The 21,735-nt window shown below is 41.4% G+C and overlaps 1 protein-coding gene and 1 long non-coding RNA gene across 4 annotated transcripts in view; one reads left to right on the top strand and one right to left on the bottom strand.

Moving 5' to 3' along the window:
• The window catches only part of LOC139746613 (uncharacterized), a 257,343-nt gene that overhangs the window by 114,564 nt on the left and 121,044 nt on the right, over positions 1-21,735 (top strand). For all 3 annotated transcript variants that reach the window (XM_071658030.1, XM_071658029.1, XM_071658031.1), the window contains exons 11-13: positions 11,146-11,314; positions 18,338-18,507; positions 19,707-19,815. In XM_071658030.1, the coding sequence (XP_071514131.1) occupies positions 11,146-11,314; positions 18,338-18,507; positions 19,707-19,815 (448 nt within the window). The remainder of the gene's footprint in view (positions 1-11,145; positions 11,315-18,337; positions 18,508-19,706; positions 19,816-21,735) is intronic.
• Positions 1-21,735, bottom strand: part of LOC139746617 (uncharacterized) — a 41,667-nt gene that overhangs the window by 2,142 nt on the left and 17,790 nt on the right. The window contains exon 2 of the long non-coding RNA XR_011712182.1: positions 12,967-13,051. This is a non-coding gene — a long non-coding RNA (uncharacterized lncRNA). The remainder of the gene's footprint in view (positions 1-12,966; positions 13,052-21,735) is intronic.

Here is a 21,735-nt window from a genome sequence, read left to right as displayed (position 1 = left end):
CTCTTGCATGATAGCATGAACAAATTACATGTAGATCCTCTTCATACATGACAAGCTTTTCTTGGCATGTTCATGGATCCAACTGGCATAGCTGAGTGGTATTTATAAATGAAATGGTGGTGTAATAGTTGAATTCATCATCTACCAGATGACTTAAGTACTGGCCTGATTGCTTTAGTTATAAGCATCATGATGATTGTTGTTATTAATGCGTTTTGGTTAAAATCCTTTAAACGTGTGTGATTGCTATATATGTGATAACTACTTGTGTGTTACGGGGAGTGTTTTAAACTCATATTGTCCTGTCTCTTAACCTTGTATGTATATTGAAATGGTATGGTCACATGGAGAGAATGAGTGAGGAAAAATTGACAAAGAGGATATATATGTCAGAGTTGGAGGAAACGAGAAGTGGGAGACCAAATTGGAGGTGGAAGGATGGAGTGAAAAAGATTTTGAGTGATTGGGGCCTGAACATACAGAAGGGTGAAAGGCAAGCAAGGATTAGAGTGCATTGGAACGATGTGGTATACTGGGTCGACGTGCTGTCAGTGAATTGAACCTGGGCATGTGAAGCACCTGGGGTAAACAGTGGAAAGTTTTGTGAGGCCTGGATGTGGAAAGGGAGCTGTGGTTTCGGTGCATTACACTTGACAGCTAGAGATTGAGTGTGAACAAATGTGGCCTTTGTTGTCGTTTCCTAGTTCTTCCTCGCATGCACGCTGGGGAAGGGGGGGTGTCATTTCATGTGTGGCGGGTGGCGGCAGGGATAGATGAAGGCAGCACGTATGAATATGTACATGTGTGTATATGTATGTCTGTGTATGTATATGTATGTATACGGTGAAATGTATAGGTATGTATATGTGTGTGTGTGGGCCCTGGTTCAATCCATTGACAGCACGTTGATCCCGGTATACCACGTCATTCCAATTCACTCTATTCCTTTCACGCCTTTCACCCTCCTGTATGTTCACTCCATCCTTCCACCTCCAATTTTGTTTCCCACTTCTTTTTGTTCCCTCCACCTGTGACACATATATCCTTTTTCTCTATCTTTCCTCACTCATTCTCTCCATTGACCAGACCATTTCAATACACCCTTTTCTGCTCTCTCAACCACACTCTCTTTATTATCACACATCTCTCTTACCCTTGCATTACTTACTCAATCAAACCACTTCACATGACAAATTGTCCTCAAACATCTCATTTCCAACACATCCACCCTCCTCTGCACAACCTCATCCATAGCCCATGCCTCACAACCATATAACATTGTTGGAACCACAATTCCTTCAAATATACCAATTTTTGCTCCGAGATAACATTCTCGCCTTCCTCGTATTCTTCAACACTTAATCGCTGTTTCCCGCATCAGCGAAGTAGCTCAAGGAAACAGACGAAGAATGGTCCAACCACTCATATACACATATACGTACTTAAATGCCAGTACATGCACATATACATGCATATACATTTCAGTGTATACATACATATACATACACAAACATATATGTATATACACATTCCTTGGGATAGGGGAGAAAGAATACTTCCCACGTATTCCCTGCGTGTCGTAGAAGGCGACTAAAAGGGGAGGGAGCAGGAGGCTGGAAATCCTCCCCTCTCATTTCTTTTTAATTTTACAAAAGACGGAACAGAGGGGGGCCAGGTGAGGATATTCCCTCAAGGGCCCAGTCCTCTGTTCTTAATGCTACCTTATTAATGCGGGAAATGGCAAATAGTATTAAAAAAAAAAATTCATAGTTGCTGCCTTCATCCATTCCTGTTGCCAACCCGCCCCACACATGAAACACCACACACACACACACACACACACACACATATATATATTTTTTTATTCTTTTTTATTTTGCTATGTCGCTGTCTCCCGCATTTGCGAGGTAGCGCAAGGAAACAGACGAAAGAAATGGCCCAACCCACCCCCATACACATGTATATACATACACGTCCACACACGCAAATATACATACTCATACATCTCAATGTACACATATATATACACACACAGACACATACATATATACACATGCACGCAATTCACAGTGTCTACATTTATTCATTCCCATCGCCACTTCGCCACACATGGAATAACATCCCCCTCCCCCCTCATGTGTGCGAGGTAGCGCTAGGAAAAGACAACAAAGGCCCCATTCGTTCAAACTCAGTCTCTAGCTGTCATGCAATAATGCCCGAAACCACAGCTCCCTTTCCACATCCAGGCCACACAGAACTTTCCATGGTTTACCCCAGATGCTTCACATGCCCTGATTCAATCCATTGACAGCACGTCGACCCCGGTATACCACATCGATCCAATTGACTCTATTCCTTGCCCGCCTTTCACCCTCCTGCATGTTCAGGCCCAGATCACTCAAAATCTTTTTCACTCCATCTTTCCACCTCCAATTTGGTCTCCCACTTCTCCTCGTTTCCTCCAGCTCCGACACATATATCCTCTTGGTCAATCTTTCCTCACTCATTCTCTCCATGTGCCCAAACCATTTCAAAACACCCTCTTCTGCTCTAAACCATTTCAAAACACCCTCTTCTGCTCTCTCAACCATGCTCCTTTTATTTCCTCACATCTCTCTTACCCTTACATTACTTACTCGATCAAACCACCTCACACCACATATTGTCCTCAAACATCTCATTTCCAGCACATCCACCCTCCTGCGCACAACTCTATCCATAGCCCACGCCTCGCAACCATACAACATTTTTGGAACCACTATTCCTTCAAACATAGCCATTTATGCTTTTGGAAATAATGTTCTCGACTTCCACACATTCTTCAAGGCTCCCAGGATTTTCGCCCCCTCCGCCACCCTATGATTTACTTTCGCTTCCATGGTTCCATCCGCTGCCAGATCCACTCCCAGATATCTAAAACACTTTACTTCCTCCAGTTTTTCTCCATTCAAACTTACCTCCCAATTGCCTTGACCCTCAACCCTACTGTACCTAATAACCTTGCTCTTATTCACATTTACTCTTAACTTTCTTCTTTCACACACTTTACCAAACTCAGTCACCAGCTTCTGCAGTTTCTCACATGAATCAGCCACCAGCGCTGTATCATCAGCGAACAACAACTGACTCACTTCCCAAGCTCTCTCATCCCCAACAGACTGCATACTTGCCCCTCTTTCCAAAACTCTTGCATTCACCTCCCTAACAACCCCATCCATAAACAATTAAACAACCATAGAGACATCACACACCCCTGCCACAAACCTACATTCACTGAGAACCAATCACTTTCCTCTCTTCCTACACGTACACATGCCTTACATCCTCTATAAAAACTTTTCACTGCTTCTAACAACTTGCCTCCCACACCATATATTCTTAGTACCTTCCGCAGAGCATCTCTATCAACTCTATATCATATGCCTTCTCCAGTTCCATAAATGCTACATACAAATCCATTTGCTTTTCTAAGTATTTCTCACATACATTCTTCAAAGCAAACACCTGATCCACATTCCATGTGTTGCGGGGTGGCAGTGGGAATGGAAAAAGGCAGACAGTATGAATTATGTACATGTGTATATATGTATATGTCTGTGTGTGTATATATATGTGTACATTGAGATGTATAGGTATGTATATTTGCGTGTGTGGACGTTTATGTATATACATGTGTATGTGGGTGGGTTGGGCCATTTCTTTTGTCTGTTTCCTTGCACTACCTCGTTAACGCGGGAGACAGCGACAAAGCAAAATAAATAAATATATATATCCAGATCCATAAATGCTACATACAAATCCATTTGCTTTTCTAAGTATTTCTCACATACATTCCTCAAAGGAAACACCTGATCCACACATCCTCTACCACTTCTGAAACCACACTGCTCTTCCCCAATCTGATGCTCTGTACATGCCTTCACCCTCTCAATCAATACTCTCCCATATCATTTCCCAGGAATACTCAACAAACTTATACCTCTGTAATTTGAGCACTCACTCTTATCCCCTTTGCCTTTGTACAATGGCTCTATGCAAGCATTCTGCCAATCCTCAGACACCTCACCATGAATCATACATACATTAATAACCTTACCAACCTGTCAACAATACAGTCACCCCCTTTTTTAATAAATCTCACTGCAGTACCATCCAAACCTGCTGCCTTGCCGGTTTTCATCTTCCGCAAAGCTTTTACTACCTCTTCCCTGTTTACCAAATTATTTTCCCTAAGCCTCTCACTTTGCACACCACCTCGACCAAAACACCCTATATCTGCCACTCTATCATCAAACACATTCAACAAACCTTCAAAATACTCACTCCATCTCCTTCTCACATCACAACTACTTGTTATCACCTCCCCATTAGCCCCTGAAGTTCCCATTTGCTCCCTTGTCTTACGCACTTTACCTCCTTTCAAAACATCTTTTTATTCTCCCTAAAATTTAATTGAATGCAAAGATGAGTAATGTGGCAGTTGAGGGAATAATTGGTAAACATGGGGTGTTCAGTGTTGTAAATGGAAATGGTGAAGAGCTTGTGGATTTGTGTGCTCAGAAAGGACTGGTGATTTGGAATACCTGGTTTAAAAAGTGAGATATACATAAGTATACGTATGTAAGTAGGAGAGATGGAGAGTACCAGAAGAGACTGAGTACAGAATGGAAAAAGGTGAGAACAAAGGTGGTGAGGGGAGTTGGGGGAGGAATGGGACGTGTTTAGGGAAGCAGTGATGGCTTGCGCAAGAGATGCTTGTGGCATGAGGAGCGTGGGAAGTGGGTTGATTAGAAAGGGTAGTGAGTGGTGGGGTGAAGAAGTAAGATTATTGGTGAAAGAGAAGAGAGAGGCATTTGGACGATTTTTGCAGGGAAATAATGCAAATGAGTGGATGCATAAAAGAAAGAGACAGGAGGTCAAGAGAAAGGTGCAAGAGGTGAAAAAGAGGGCAAATGAGAGTTAGGGTGAGAGAGTATCATTAAATTTTAGGGAGAATAAAAAGATGTTCTGGAAGGAGGTAAATAAAGTGCATAAGACAAGGGAGCAAATGGGAACTTCAGTGAAGGGGCTAATGGGGAGGTGAAAACAAGTAGTGGTGATGTGAGAAGGAGATGGAGTGAGTATTTTGAAGGTTTGTTGAATGTGTTTGATGATAGAGTGGCAGATATAGGGTGTTTTGGTCGAGGTGGTGTGCAAAGTGAGAGGGTTAGGGAAAATGATTTGGTAAACAGAGAAGAGGTAGTAAAAGCTCTGCGGAAGATGAAAGCCGGCAAGGCAGCAGGTTTGGATAGTATTGCAGTGGAATTTATTAAAAAAGGGGGTGACTGTATTGTTGACTGGTTGGTAAGGTTATTTAATGTATGTATGATTCACGGTGAGGTGCCTGAGGATTGGTGGAATGCGTGCATAGTGCCATTGTACAAAGGCAAAGGGGATAAGAGTGAGTGCTCAAATTACAGAGGTATAAGTTTGTTGAGTATTCCTGGTAAATTATATGGGAGAGTATTGATTGAGAGGGTGAAGGCATGTACAGAGCATCAGATTGGGGAAGAGCAGTGTGGTTTCAGAAGTGGTAAAGGATGTGTGGATCAGGTGTTTGCTTTGAAGAATGTATGTGAGAAATACTTAGAAAAGCAAATGGATTTGTATGTAGCATTTATGGATCTGGAGAAGGCATATGATAGAGTTGATAGAGATGCTTTGTGGAAGGTACTAAGAATATATTGTGTGGGAGGCAAGTTGTTAGAAGCAGTGAAAAGTTTTTATCGAGGATGTAACGCATGTGTACGTGTAGGAAGAGAGGAAAGTGATTGGTTCTCAGTGAATGTAGGTTTGCGGCAGGGGTGTGTGATGTCTCCATGGTGGTTTGATTTGTTTATGGATGGTGCTGTTAGGGAATTGAATGCAAGAGTTTTGGAAAGAGGGGCAAGTATGAAGTCTGTTGGGGATGAGAGAGCTTGGGAAGTGAGTCAGTTGTTGTTCGCTGATGATACAGCGCTGGTGGCTGATTCATGTGAGAAACTGCAGAAGCTGGTGATTGAGTTTGGTAAAGTGTGTGAAAGAAGAAATTTAAGAGTAAATGTGAATAAGAGCAAGGTTATTAGGTACAGTAGGGTTGAGGGTCAAGGCAATTGGGAGGTAAGTTTGAATGGAGAAAAACTGGAGGAAGTAAAGTGTTTCAGATGTCTGGGAGTGGATCTGGCAGCGGATGGAACCATGGAAGCGGAAGTGAATCATAGGGTGGGGGATGGGGCGAAAATTCTGGGAGCCTTGAAGAATGTGTGGAAGTCGAGAACATTATCTCGGAAAGCAAAAATGGCTATGTTTGAAAGAATAGTGGTTCCAACAATGTTGTATGGTTGCGAGGCATGGGCTATGGATAGAGTTGGGTGCAGGAGGTTGGATGTGCTTGAAACGAAATGTTTGAGGACAATATGTGGTGTGAGATGGTTTGATCGAGTAAGTAATGTAAGGGTAAGAGAGATGTGTGGAAATAAGAAGAGCGTGGTTGAGAGCAGTAGAGGGTGTTTTGAAATGGTTTGGGCACATGGAGAGAATGAGTGAGGAAAGATTGACCAAGAGGATATATGTGTCAGAGGTGGAGGGAACGAGGAGAAGTGGGAGACCAAATTGGAGGTGGAAAGATGGAGTGAAAAAGATTTTGAGTGATCGGGGCCTGAACATGCAGGAGGGTGAAAGGCGGGCAAGGAATAGAGTGAATTGGATCAATGTGGTATACCAGGGTCGACGTGCTGTCAGTGGATTGAATCAGGGCATATGAAGCGTCTGGGGTAAACCATGGAAAGTTCTGTGGGGCCTGGATGTGGAAAGGGAGCTGTGGTTTCGGGCATTATTGCATGACAGCTAGAGACAGTGTGAACGAGTGGGGCCTTTGTTGTCTTTTCCTAGCGCTACCTCGCACATATGAGGGGGGAGGGGGATGTTATTCCATGTGTAGCGAGGTGGCGATGGGAATGAATAAAGGCAGATAGTGTGAATTGTGTGCATGTGTATATATGTATGTGTCTGTGTGTGTATATATATGTGTACATTGAGATGTATGGGTATGTATATTTGCATGTGTGGACGTGTATGTATATACATGTGTATGGGGGTGGGTTGGGCCATTTCTTTCGTTTGTTTCCTTGCGCTACCTCGCAAACGCGGGAGACAGCGACAAAGGAAAAAAAAAAATAAATACATACATGCAAGTGCACACACACACCCGCCACAAACATACAAACAAAACAACACTCACAAACACACACACACACACACACACACACACACACACACACACACACACACACACACACACACACACACACACACACACACCCACCACAAACATACAAACAAAACAACACACACACACACACACACACACACACACACACACACACACACACACACACACACACACACACCTGCCAAAAACATACAAACAAAACAACACACACACACACACACACACACACACACACACACACACACACACACACACACACACACCTGCCAAAAACATACAAACAAAACAACACACACACACACACACACACACACACACACACACACACACACACACACACACACACACTTGCCCAAGCCAGGTACCCATTTATCAACCAGCTCTGATGAGCAGATGAACAAGTGGGTTGGGAGTTGACCGACAATTGTGCCCGTTATTCAAACTCACATTGGCCCAACGTCATGCTTATCCGTGATGTGTGTGTGTGTATTTGTATTTTGATCCAACTGAGGTTATTGTAGTTTATCACCGTAAGTGATATCTTGGGGTTTGTTCTTGTTCTGACTTATTTGTGGTTACTATATTGGGTAAGCAAAATTATTGCAACATTGATCTTTGTTGGTTATATTTTTTTTTTTTTTTATACTTTGTCGCTGTCTCCCGCGTTTGCGAGGTAGCGCAAGGAAACAGACGAAAGAAATGGCCCAACCCCCCCCATACACATGTATATACATACGTCCACACACGCAAATATACATACCTACACAGCTTTCCATGGTTTACCCCAGACGCTTCACATGCCTTGATTCAATCCACTGACAGCATGTCAACCCCGGTATACCACATCGCTCCAGTTCACTCTATTCCTTGCCTTCCTTTCACCCTCCTGCATGTTCAGGCCCCGATCACACAAAATCTTTTTCACTCCATCTTTCCACCTCCAATTTGGTCTCCCTCTTCTCCTCGTTCCCTCCACCTCCGACACATATATCCTCTTGGTCAATCTTTCCTCACTCATTCTCTCCATGTGCCCAAACCACTTCAAAACACCCTCTTCTGCTCTCTCAACCACGCTCTTTTTATTTCCACACATCTCTCTTACCCTTACGTTACTCACTCGATCAAACCACCTCACACCACACATTGTCCTCAAACATCTCATTTCCAGCACATCCAACCTCCTGCGCACAACTCTATCCATAGCCCACGCCTCGCAACCATACAACATTTTTGGAACCACTATTCCTTCAAACATGCCCATTTTTGCTTTCCGAGATAATGTTCTCGACTTCCACACATTCTTCAAGGCCCCCAGAATTTTCGCCCCCTCCCCCACCCTATGATCCACTTCCGCTTCCATGGTTCCATCCGCTGCCAGATCCACTCCCAGATATCTAAAACACTTCACTTCCTCCAGTTTTTCTCCATTCAAACTCACCTCCCAATTGACTTGACCCTCAACCCTACTGTACCTAATAACCTTGCTCTTATTCACATTTACTCTTAACTTTCTTCTTCCACACACTTTACCAAACTCAGTCACCAGCTTCTGCAGTTTCTCACATGAATCAGCCACCAGCGCTGTATCATCAGCGAACAACAACTGACTCACTTCCCAAGCTCTCTCATCCCCAACAGACTTCATACTGGTTATATTTACCAGGTTGATAAAGTTTTAAGAGACTGATCAAGAATCTTCATATTGCTCCTTGGAGGACCATGGCAATTAACCTACTCAGCAGGGCTGATCATACAGCAATGGTTGAGATAATGTTGTTTTATAGTTTCCTTTATGTGTGACATGTATAGCATGAGGGACATTTAGGGATCACTTTGTTTGTCATTACCTGTCATCCATTGTCTTCCAAAGGGTGGTACACTTTTGATGTGTAGTTCAAGCTTGGTCTCAGCTTGTAAACTCTGAGTTAGATACTAATGAGACTCTAGTTTTTTGCAATTAAGAAAAGAATGAATGGCATAAGGCCTATGTATGGAATTTGCCTGAGTTATGCCTCTTTTTGGTAGGTTGAACCTGTAACTTTACTTACCCCTTGAAGAAAAGTCAACCTGTAGCCGTGGAATTGTATATAGCTATATCTCAGCATCTTTTTCTTTCTTTCATACTATTCGCCATTTCCCGCATTAGCGAGGTAGCGTTAAGAACAGAGGACTGGGCCTTTGAGGGAATATCCTCACCTGCCCCCCTTCGCTGCTCCTTCTTTTGGGAAAAAAAAAAAAGAAAAAAAAAGAGAGGGGAGGATTTCCAGCCCCCCGCTCCAATCTCAGCATCTAAAGAGTTGAAAAGAATAAGTTCCATATGTCTAGTATGATTTTTAAGCCACTGATAAAAAGGTTTAACAGAAAAATTATTCCATCTCATAACTTGAGGGAATTCCCCTATTTTCCTTTGTCCATGAACTAAAAAGGTATATGATTCATAACTCTAGTTTGAGTTTTTGCTGCTCAACAAAAGGGTGAACCTGGAATTTAACTTTGTCCATAACTTGAGAAGTTTTCTCCCAGCACATACATGTTTGATCAGTATGAAATTCATAACTCTGGTTTTACATGCTGATTATGAAAAGGTTTAATCTATAGCTTAACCTGCCTCATTACTTGAAGAAAGTTTCACCTTTTGCCACTGGCCTTTATATACATTTTATCCCATGTTAAATTTCAGGTTAAACCTTTTTAAAAAGGTTTAACCAGAAACTTAACACACCTTAAAACTTGTAGAAATCATAAGAATTTTTCACCTGTAACTTGTCCTGCCTTGAAACTTTAAGAAACATTCACCCTAGGTCATGCAACTTTATACACGTTTCCCAGCATCTAAAGAATAAAATGGCGTAAGACCAATAACTCTAGCCTGACTTATGTCCAACAGAAAGAAAGATTTCACCTAGGACTTAATCTGACTTAGCCTCCAGAAAATTCTGCCTTTGGATGTGGAACTTTCTTCAGATGTTTTCTAGAATTTAAAGGTTTGAGAGGCATAAAACCTGTAACTTGTTTATTTGAACTAAATTCGATTGGAAGGATGAGCTCATGTTCATCAGTATTTTATTTACACTTGTCAGGCTGTCACATGTGGTCAGGCAGAACATGATTTTCCTAAAGAGATCAAAGTACTTAACTGTCAGCTTAATTTCAGTAAAGGTCATTTGGTTATCTATGATGATTTTTGATATTTTCAATACAATTTTCTTTTCAGTCTCATTTCATTCCCGATAACTTCTGTACTGCAAGCCAGGCACATTACCCATGAAACACCTTTGTAGCTCTTGATAATACTACATCTGTCACTTCAATAATCATTCTTAACTTTTTTATGGTGGAACTAATGTGTAGGAAGAGAGAAGTACATGTTAGAAGAGTCACTGGGTCCCTTTATAGGATAATGACATGTACAGGTGTAAGTTTGGGAAATGAAGAAAGGATTCAGTAAGACCACAGTCCTTCCATCTCTGAGCTATGCAGCTGAGACATGGACATGGAGTGAGTAACAGAGATCAAGATTCCAGACTGTGGAAATGAGCTATTTGAAGAGGAGCATGTGGTATGACTAGATGGAATAGAGAGAGAAATGTATTGGGTGTATGAGAGATTTGTTATGGCAGGGAATGCAAATGGAATGAATTGTGCTGTAGTAGAGTAAGTGAAATGTTATAAAGGAGAGTATATAATAGTACAATTAAAGGTGGTGTGAGAGGAAACCACCTGTGACATGGGGAAATAGAATGGAAGAGCATTGAAAGACAGGGATAAGCGGAGACTTTTGCTGTGGCCACCGCCATGATGGGAGTCCCCAGAGGGAACAGGCATCAGAGATATAGGTAAACAGATAAATAATGTGTAGTTGTGGTATAATTTAACTGGACTAGTTATTCCCACAGGAGTTGGATTGGACTTAGCTGCACAGATCATACAGCAAGGCCGTGACCATGGTATAGCTGGTTACAACAGATGGCGACATTTCTGTGGGTTACCAAAGGTGGCCAAGTTTGAGGAACTAAGTGATGTAATGTCCTCAGAGACCATTAAGAAGCTCAAGTCCATCTACAAGTAGGTTTACATTTTTTCCTGAGAAGGGAGCATGGGCAGAAGTTTCTAATTTATATGTAAAGTGGGGAAAAATATGAGTTTGTTTGGAGTACTTATATTTATCAGAACAGTAAAATGTATTCAGAAGATTTGGCTCTAAATTCAAGAATTTTATGCTTAACCTCTGAATCAGTACTTATGGCTTTATTTGAATGCATTGCTTAAAATCATACATAAAAGAGAACTTAATTCTTTTGTCATTGCATGAGTGAAACAAATCCATCATGATGGAAATTTTTTACTTTAACATGAAAACAGAAAAGGGAAAATTAAATAATTTCTTTATACTGATATATTTAAAGAATCTCTTAGACATTATAGAGGGGTAGTAAGTTCTCCCAGGAATTGGATGTCTGCCTTTTTCCAACTTGTAAATCTTTAGAAAAGGGATTCCCATGGAAAGTACATTACTGTATGTATTTAATCCATCCCATGTAAATGGGATATGAAGTAAATGAGAGTAGACAGATAGAGAAGATGTATAGAATTTAAGGCGTATTGAACATTCACATACACACGTGTGGGTGTTTTATGTATATACATGTGTATGTGGGTGGGTTGGGCCATTCTTTCGTCTGTTTCCTTGCGCTACCTCGCTAATGTGGGAGGCAGCGACAAAGTATAATAAAATAAATAAATGAACATTCAAGAAGATAAACAAAGAAAATTTCATGAAAGTTAATTACAGTACATTTCAAGGGACATCTAACAGATATTGTGTTCACCCTCTTTCTTAAGTAGGAATATACTTTAACATACATTTTTTGTCTTACCTTATGCTCCTGCTTCCCATTCTCTCCATTCCATTTTTGGTATCTTTCCCTGCTGCCATCAACAACCCTAGCACTGATCACGTCAGGTTTTACCACAGCCCTGGCCTTCATTTTCTGCTTCTTTTATCCCACATCCATCTCTTCCTCACCCAACACACAACCATATACCTCTCGATCTCACTCTCATATACCTCATAATTCTCCTGTCACTTACTCTACTGCTTTTCCTACAACCCTACCCATCTCATGTACTACTTTCATTACTCTACCTTTCTTCCTCAGTCACCCAATAACCCTTCCAATCAATGTCAGTTATCCCTCCATACACTCCTTCACCCTTGCTCACATCATAATCTTTCCTCTCCTCCTAGCTTATGCCACATTATTTACTTCTGCCCCTTATCATACAGTCTTTCTCTCTCCTTATGCACCAAAACCTTTTCATTTTCCTTTCACTTGTGGCTCAATAGCCTCTCACTATTCTGTGCTCTCCCGACATCTTTTTCCTACTCTCTTATTTGTTTAGTGACTTCCACTCTTTTCCCTTAACTTAATAACTTCATAACTCAGTGCTAGGACCTAATGGAATCCTAGCTATCTTCCTTAAAAGGACAAAGTTGACATTAGCAAGACCTTTGATGATGTTTATGAGACAGTGCATTGATCAGTCCACCATAGCAGATATCCTTGAAATTGCATTGGTAACACCATTACACAAAGGAGAATCTAAGCTTGTGCCAAAACAGCACAGACCAGTTAGCCTGACATGATGCAGAATTAAATTTTACAAGTGTTATATGTATATAAAAGACACTGAAATATGTGATTAACTACACTTACATGAATGAAGATCAGCAAAGGTTTATACCAGGTAAGATAACACACTCTCAACTCTTAGGTCACTTCACTGACACATGAAACTCTTCTGCAAAGAAAGAGAACGGACATTGTTCTTCTAGGCTATGCTAAGGCATTTTGTGAAGGAGACTCTAAAGTTTTATAAGAACAGTAGTATAGGTGAATCAGGACATAGCTTGAAGAGATTTGAATAAATAGAAAATTCAAAGGAGCTGCATATGGAGTAACCAAAATGAAAAGTATTTTCTGTAGGGGGAACTGAAGAAATATTCAAATGAAATATTTATTCATTTATTTTGCTTTGTCGCTGTCTCCCGCGTTAGCGAGGTAGTGCAAGGAAACAGACAAAAGAATGGCCCAACCCACCCACATACACATGTATATACATACACGTCCACACACGCAAATATACATACCTATACATCTCAATGTATACATGTATATACACACATAGACATATACATGCACATAATTCATACTGTCTGCGTTTATTCATTCCCATCGCCACCCCGCCACACATGAAATAACCACCTCCTCCTCCCCCCAAATGTGCGCGAGGTAGCGCTAGGAAAAGACAACAAAGGCCACTTTAGTTCACATTCAGCCTCTAGCTGTCATGTAATAATGCACCGAAACCACAGCTCCCTTAACACACCCCACAGAACTTTCCATGGTTTACCCCAAACGCTTCACATGCCCTGGTTCAATGAATTTGACAGCACGTCGACCCTGGTATACCATATCGTTCCAATTCACTCTATTCCTTGCATGCTTTTCATCCTCCTGCATGTTCAGTCCCCGATCAATCAAAATCTTTTTCACTCCATCTTTCAACCTCCAGTTTGGTCTCCCACTTCTCCTCATTCCCTCCACCTCTGACACATATATCCTCTTGGTCAATCTTTCCTCACTCATTCTCTCCATGTGACCAAACCATTTCAAAACACCCTCTTCTGCTCTCTCAACCACACTCTTTTTGTTACCACACATCTCTCTTACCCTATTATTACTTACTCAATCAAACCACCTCACACCACATATTGTCCTCAAACATCTCATTTCCAGCACATCCACCCTTCTCCGCACAACTCTATCCATAGCCCATGCCTCGCAACCATATAACATTGTTGGGACCACTATTCAAACATACCCATTTTTGCTTTCAGAAATAATGTTCTCGACTTCCACACATTCTTCAATGCTCCCAGAACTTTCGCCCCCTCCCCCACCCTATGATTCACTTCCGCTTCCATAGTTCCATCCACTGCCAAGTCCACTCCCAGATATCTAAAACACTTCACTTCCTCCAGTTTTTCTCCATTCAAACTTACCTCCCAATTGACTTGTCCCTCAACCCTACTGTACCTAATAACCTTGCTCTTATTCACATTTACTCTCAGCTTTCTTCTTTCACACACTTTACCAAGCTCAAACACCAGCTTCTGCAGTTTCTCACACGAATCAGCCACCAGCGCTGTATCATCAGCGAACAACAACTGACTCACTTCCCAAGCTCTCTCATCCACAACAGACTGCATACTTGCCCCTCTTTCCAAAACTCTTGCATTCACCTCCCTAACAACCCCATCCATAAACAAATTAAACAACCATGAAGACATCACACACCCCTGCCACAAACTTACATTCACTGAGAACCAATCACTTTCCTCTCTTCCTACACGTACACATGCCTTACATCCTCGATAAAAACTTTTCACTGCTTCTAACAACTTGCCTCCCACACCATATATTCTCAATATCTTCCACAGAGCATCTCTATCAACTCTATCATATGTCTTCTCCAGATCCATAAATGCTACATACAAATCCATTTGCCTTTCTATTTCTCACATACATTCTTCAAAACAAACACCTGATCCACACATCCTCTACCACTTCTGAAACCACACTGCTCTTCCCCAATCTGATGCTCTGTACATGCCTGCACCCTCTCAATCAATACCCTCCCATATAATTTACCAGGAATACTCAACAGACTTATACCTCTGTAATTTGAGCACTCACTTTTATCCCCTTTGCCTTTGTACAATGGCACTATGCAAGCATTCTGCCAATCCTCAGGCACCTCACCATGAGTCATACATACATTAAATAACCTTACCAACCAGTCAACAATACAGTCACCCCCTTTTTTAACAAATTCCACTGCAATACCATCCAAACCCGTTGCCTTGGCGGCTTTCATCTTCCGCAGAGCTTTTACTACCTCTTCCCAGTTTAGCAAATCATTTTCCCTAACCCTCTCACTTTGCACACCACCTCGACCAAAACACCCTATATCTGCCACTCTATCATCAAACACATTTAACAAACCTTCAAAATACTCACTCCATCTCCTTCTCACATCACCACTACTTGTTACCTCCCCATTAGCCCCCTTCAGTGAAGTTCACATTTGTTACCTTGTCTTACGCACTTTATTTACCTCCTTCCAAAACATCTTTTTATTCTCCCTAAAATTTAATGATACTCTCTCACCCCAACTCTCATTTGCCCTCTTTTTTGCCTCTTGCACCTTTCTCTTGACCTCCTGCCTCTTTCTTTTATACATCTCCCACTCATTTGCATTATTTCCCTGCAAAAATTGTCCAAATGCCTCTCTCTTCTCTCTCACTAATAATCTTACTTCTTCATCCCACCACTCACTACCCTTTTTAATCTGCCCACCTCCCACGCTTCTCATGCCACAAGTATCTTTTGTGCAAGCCATCACTGCTTCCCTAAATACATCCCATTCCTCCCCCACTCCCATTATGTCCTTTGTTCTCACCTTTTTCCATTCTGTACTCAGTCTCTCCTGGTACTTCTTCACACAAGTCTCCTTCTCAAGCTCACTTACTCTCACCACTCTTTTCACTCCAACATTCTCTCTTCTTTTCTGAAAACCTCTACAAACCTTCACCTTCGCCTCCACAAGATAATGATCAGACATCCCTCCAGTTGCACCTCTCAGCACATTAACATCCAAAAGTCTGTCTTTCGCGCACCTATCAATTAACACGTAATTCAGTAACGCTTTCTGGCCATCATAGGGTGGGGAAGGGGGCGAAAATCCTGGGAGCCTTGAAGAATGTGTGGAAGTCGAGAACATTATCTCCGAAAGCAAAAATGGCTATGTTTGAAGGAATAGTGGTTCCAACAATGTTGTATGGTTGCGAGGCGTGGGCTATGGATAGAGTTGTGCGCAGGAGGGTGGATGTGCTGGAAATGAGATGTTTGAGGACAATATGTGGTGTGAGGTGGTTTGATCGAGTAAGTAATGTAAGGGTAAGAGAGATGTGTGGAAATAAGAAGAGCGTGGTTGAGAGAGCAGAAGAGGGTGTTTTGAAATGGTTTGGGCACATGGAGAGAATGAGTGAGGAAAGATTGACCAAGAGGATATATGTGTCGGAGGTGGAGGGAACGAGGAGAAGTGGGAAACCAAATTGGAGGTGGAAAGATGGAGTGAAAAAGATTTTGAGTGATCGGGGCCAGAACATGCAGGAGGGTGAAAGGCGGGCAAGGAATAGAGTGAATTGGATCGATGTGGTATACCGGGGTCGATGTGCTGTCATTGGATTGAATCAGGGCATGTGAAGCATCTGGGGTATACCATGGAAAGTTCTGTGAGGCCTGGATGTGGAAAGGGAGCTGTGGTTTCGGGCATTATTGCATGACAGCTAGAGACTGAGTGTGAACGAATGGGGCCTTTTTTGTCTTTTCCTAGCGCTACCTTGCACACATGAGGGGGGAGTGGGATGTTATTCCATGTGTGGCGAGGTGGCGATGGGAATGAGTAAAGGCAGACAATGTGAATTGTGTGCATGTGTATATATGTATGTGTCTGTGTGTGTATATATATGTGTACATTGAGATGTATGGGTATGTATATTTGCGTGTGTGGACGTGTATGTATATACATGTGTATGGGGGTGGGTTGGGCCATTTCTTTCGTCTGTTTCCTTGCGCTACCTCGCAAACGTGGGAGACAGCGACAAAGCAAAATAATATAATAATAATAATCTCTCTTTTTAAACCAGTATTCCCAATCACCAGTCCTTTTTCAGCACATAAATTTACAAGCTCTTCACCATTTCTATTTACAACATTGGACACCCCATGTACACCAATTATTCCCTCAACTGCCACATTACTCACCTTTGCATTCAAATCACCCATCACTATAACCGGGTCTCGTGCATCAAAACTACTAACACACTCACTCAGCTGCTCCCAAAACACTTGCCTCTCATGATCTTTCTTCTCATGCCCAGGTGCATATGCACCAGTAATCACCCAGCTCTCCTCATCCACTTTCAGTTTTACCCATATCAATCTAGAGTTTACGTTCTTACACTCTATCACATACTCCCACCACTCCTGTTTCAGGAGTAGTGCTACTCCTTCCCTTGCTCTTGTCCTCTCACTAACCCCTGACTTTACTCCCAAGACATTCCCACACCACTCTTCCCCTTTACCCTTGAGCTTTTCACTCAGAGCCAAAACATCCAGGTTCCTTTCCTCAAACATACTACCTATCTCCCCTTTTTTCTCATCTTGGTTACATCCACACACATTTAGACACCCCAATCTGAGCCTTCGAGGAGGATGAGCACTCCCCGTGTGACTCCTTCTGTTTCTCCTTTTAGAAAGTTAAAATACAAGGAGGGAAGGGTTTCCAGCCCTCGCTCCCATCCCCTTCAGTTGCCTTCTACGACACGTGAGGAATGTGTGGCAAGTATTCTTTCTCCCCTATCCCCAGGGATAGAATATTTAGATAGAATATTTAGATAAAAACAGTACATGGTTGTGGTTAGTCCCAGATGAACATAGGATTGACAGTTATGAGATATTGCTGTTGGCAAAGAGAAATAGTATTTTCTGTCAAGCATGACATGTGATGAATGCTACACACTAGCTTTGGCTTCTTGGCGTATTCTTGTCATAGGTACTTGGAGATACTTCACTCACCATACAATCCATTCCTAACTCCTGACTGATCCCGCAAGCCTTGCTCTAAACCTCTTTTACTTCAAAACCTTCTCTTTCTTATTCATTTGTGTCCACAGCCCCCTCTCCTTGTCACTCTAAGTTACTTTCATCATCTTTCATTTTGCATTCTCCTCCTCCCTCACTCATGCACACATGGCCTCATCTTCATCCTTCACCAATATCTTTCAGTTTCTCTCTCTCACCCAGCAGTACAGTGTCTGCTCATTTACAGTTTCTTTTCTCTTACTCACCTCACAACTTCTCTCCCCTTCTTTTAGCCTATAAACTAACCTCTTCACTTCACCCTGCTTAGATTCCTAAAGCCTCTCTCTTCCTCACTCATCTTTTTCCATACCACCAGGGATGTAGATGACATCGACCTGTTCACAGGGGGCCTTGCAGAAAAACCGAACAGGGGCGCTCTAGTGGGCCCTACTTTTGGCTGCCTAATTGGCCGTCAGTTCCATTACCTCAGGCGGGGTGATAGATATTGGTATGAGAATGATCTTCCACCCTCCTCCTTCACCAAAGGTATCTCAGAGCACTATGTTGTCTCATCTTTTCATTCCTTATTCATAATTACACCAAGATTTGCTCTAAGTTTCTTCCGATCATTAGTGCTGATACTATTTCATTGTTATTCTGATTTTTCCTTTTCTCTTCATTGTTAGAGTTTTTCAGATGTTTCTTAACTTATTAAGAACATGTCATGTCCATTTTGACATTTGATCATAGTGTGATTAGATAAGGAAAGTACTTTTCAGCTTTTGACTTATTTTGCAAATATATGAGTTCAGAATTAAAAAGATTTTAATTTTTCATTCTGAAGGGTTAGATTGGATGTTATGTTTAAGTTCTCAGCATTTTTCACTTTTAGTCATTAAAGAAAGATCTGGTAAAGTTTTCTGCATTTTTCAGTTTTCACATGTTGGTGTATGTCTGTTAGTTTTTGCATCATTCATTCTTATTTCTGTGTCATGAGATAGAGATTTCTTAATTTCTTACCCATGGTTCCATACTGTATAGGATGTTTCAGTTGAATTTTGTGGGAAGAATGTACTGTCATGTTCGTAAATTACATGCACACCATTGTTAGAATATAAGCCTTTTCCTTAGTAATGTATCGTGTCTGTAGAGTACAATTTTTTATTTTTCCTTTATATATCTGTTTTTCTTCAAATTTGAAAACCACCTTTACAGAAATGTGGAAAATGACCTCTAAAGGAGAAAAACATTTGTTTCCCCTCTCCTTCTCTACTTTGAAATGAACTGGCATATTACTAATGCTAACATTATTACAAACGAATGTTGTAACCAGTGGTGCCAATTTGTTGTTTCTGAAATTATTTACATTTATAAGGAATAAGTGAAAGACAGTTTCTTAAATTGGGGAAACTCAGTAATTCAGCATAGACATTATGACTGATAATGCCATAGTACCCTAATTACAGCCATAAAGGTGAGCTTGATGTAGCTAATATAAATGTATCTATTACAGATTCATAACACAGTACTGGTAGCATTTATAAACTTAACACTTAATAGCAAATAATGGTAGTATTCATAAAATATTGTATCAACCTGAAGTACTGTTGATACTATTACTGTACTATAGACACTAAAGACTGCATTCCCTCTTTTCACAGACCATACCCTCAGCATCATATAGTTTTGATGCCTTTAATGCACCTTCTTTATGTAGCAGTTGATGTTTACATTGTACCCCCCAGAACAATTGTATGAGCTGCGAAAGGTGAGCCTAGCCCGGATTGTATGTGACAACACAGACAGTTTGCAGTACATCCAGCCCAAGGTTATGCTCGAGGCTGACTCCTTCCTGTAAGTTGTTAATCTTACATTTTTATTAGACTGTAATTAACTGTTTGTGATCATCTATTTATACATTATTTGGGAGAGAGTTTAATGCATATGATACCCCATCTCTTGTACATTCTATGCCATCAAGACTTTACAATTGTAAGCTGTAGGCATCTACCATTTCCTTGCTTAGACCATTCCATCCATTCATCACCCATACACTCTCATGATTATGTTGTACATATAGGTAAAGGTGTATGTAAAACTTTATGCTTTTTACTTGAGATTGATAGATGGAATATTATTACAGATATGGGATATAACCTCTAGTAAGTTAACAGTACTGTACTACAGTTAAGAAACTTGATGTTATGGTTGATCGTTTAGGAAATGGGTAAAGAATACATAACCTTTTAATGTAAATGCTTTCTCCAGCATTCTTTCTCCAGATCCATAAATACCACTTTTATATCCATCTATTTCTCTCATTATTTATCACACATTCTTCAAGCAAACACCTGAACCGCACATCCTCAACCACTTCTGAAACTACATTGTTCCCCATTAGGCTGATGCTCTGTGCATGTGCTCGCTCTCTAAATCTCCACTCATCCATGCAGCCTACCAGGTACACTCAATATACTAATACCTCTGTAATTTCAACAGTCTCCTTTATCTCCCTTCCCATGATATGTATTGTCACTATACATGCATTCTGCCAGTATTCAGGCACTTCACCATGATCCATACATACACTGAAAACGCTAGCTAACCAGACAGCATTGCAGTCACCCCCTTTCATAAGAGATTCAACTGCAGTACCATCCATTCTAGTCTCTCTGCCACATTGCATCTTACACAAGGCTTTCATGACCCTGCTCTTTTCACCAAACCACTTTCTATGACTCACTTTGCATAGCTCCCCAGCCCAAACAACCTACTTTATTTGCTACTCCATCATCAAACACATTCAACAGTCCTTCAGAGTACTCACTCCATTTCCTCTTCACCTCATCATTGCCTGTTATCACTTCCCAATTTGCCCCTTTCACTGATGTTCCCATTTATTCTTTTTTTTTCTTACACTATTAATCTCCTTCCAAAACATGATATTTTCCCTGAAGTTTGCTGATACTCGCTAACTGCAACCCTTGTTTGCCTTCTTTTTCAACCAATGCACATTCCTCTTGACCTCCTGCAACTTTCTTCTGTACATCTATTCACTCACACTCCTTCCATGTAAGTACCACCCATACTCCTTTGTGTTCTTTCTTTCACAAGCAACATTGCCATCTCACCACTCACTACCTTTTCTCACCTGCTCACCTCTTATCTTCCACATGCCATACTCTCCTCTTGCATATGCCAGAACTTCTTTCCTGTACACTTCCTATTCCTCACCCACTTCCCTATCTTTATTTGCTCTCACCTTTTGCCATTGTGCACTCAGTCTCTCCTTGTATGTCTTCACACTTCACTTTTCCAAGCCCACTTACTTTCACCACCCACATCATTTCCTCTTTTCCAAGGCACATGATAAGGTTGATAGAGATGTTTTGTGGAAGGTGTTCTGAATATATGATGTAGGAGGAAAGCTATTAGAATCAGTGAGGAGTTTTTATCGGGAGTAGGGCATGTGTATGAATGGGTAGAAAGGAAGGTGAATGGTTCCAGGTGAAGGTGGATCTGCAGCAGGTATGTATATCACCTTGGTTGTTTAATCTATTCATGGATAGGTAGTGAGAGAGGTGAATATAAGGGTCTTGCAGAGAGGACTAAGTATGCAGTCTGCTGTGGGTGTTGGGGCTTAGGCAGGTGTGTCAGTGTTTGCAGATTAGAGAGAGAAACTGCAGAAGTTGGTGTCTGAGTTTGGGAGAGTGTGTGAAAGCTGAGTAGATGTGAATAAAAGCAAGGTTATTTGGTTTAGTAGAGAAAAAAAGA

This window comes from Panulirus ornatus, chromosome 65 (assembly GCF_036320965.1).
Source record: "Panulirus ornatus isolate Po-2019 chromosome 65, ASM3632096v1, whole genome shotgun sequence".
NCBI classification, from domain to species: Eukaryota; Metazoa; Arthropoda; class Malacostraca; order Decapoda; family Palinuridae; genus Panulirus; species Panulirus ornatus.
This window is presented reverse-complemented; position numbering and strand designations above follow the sequence as displayed.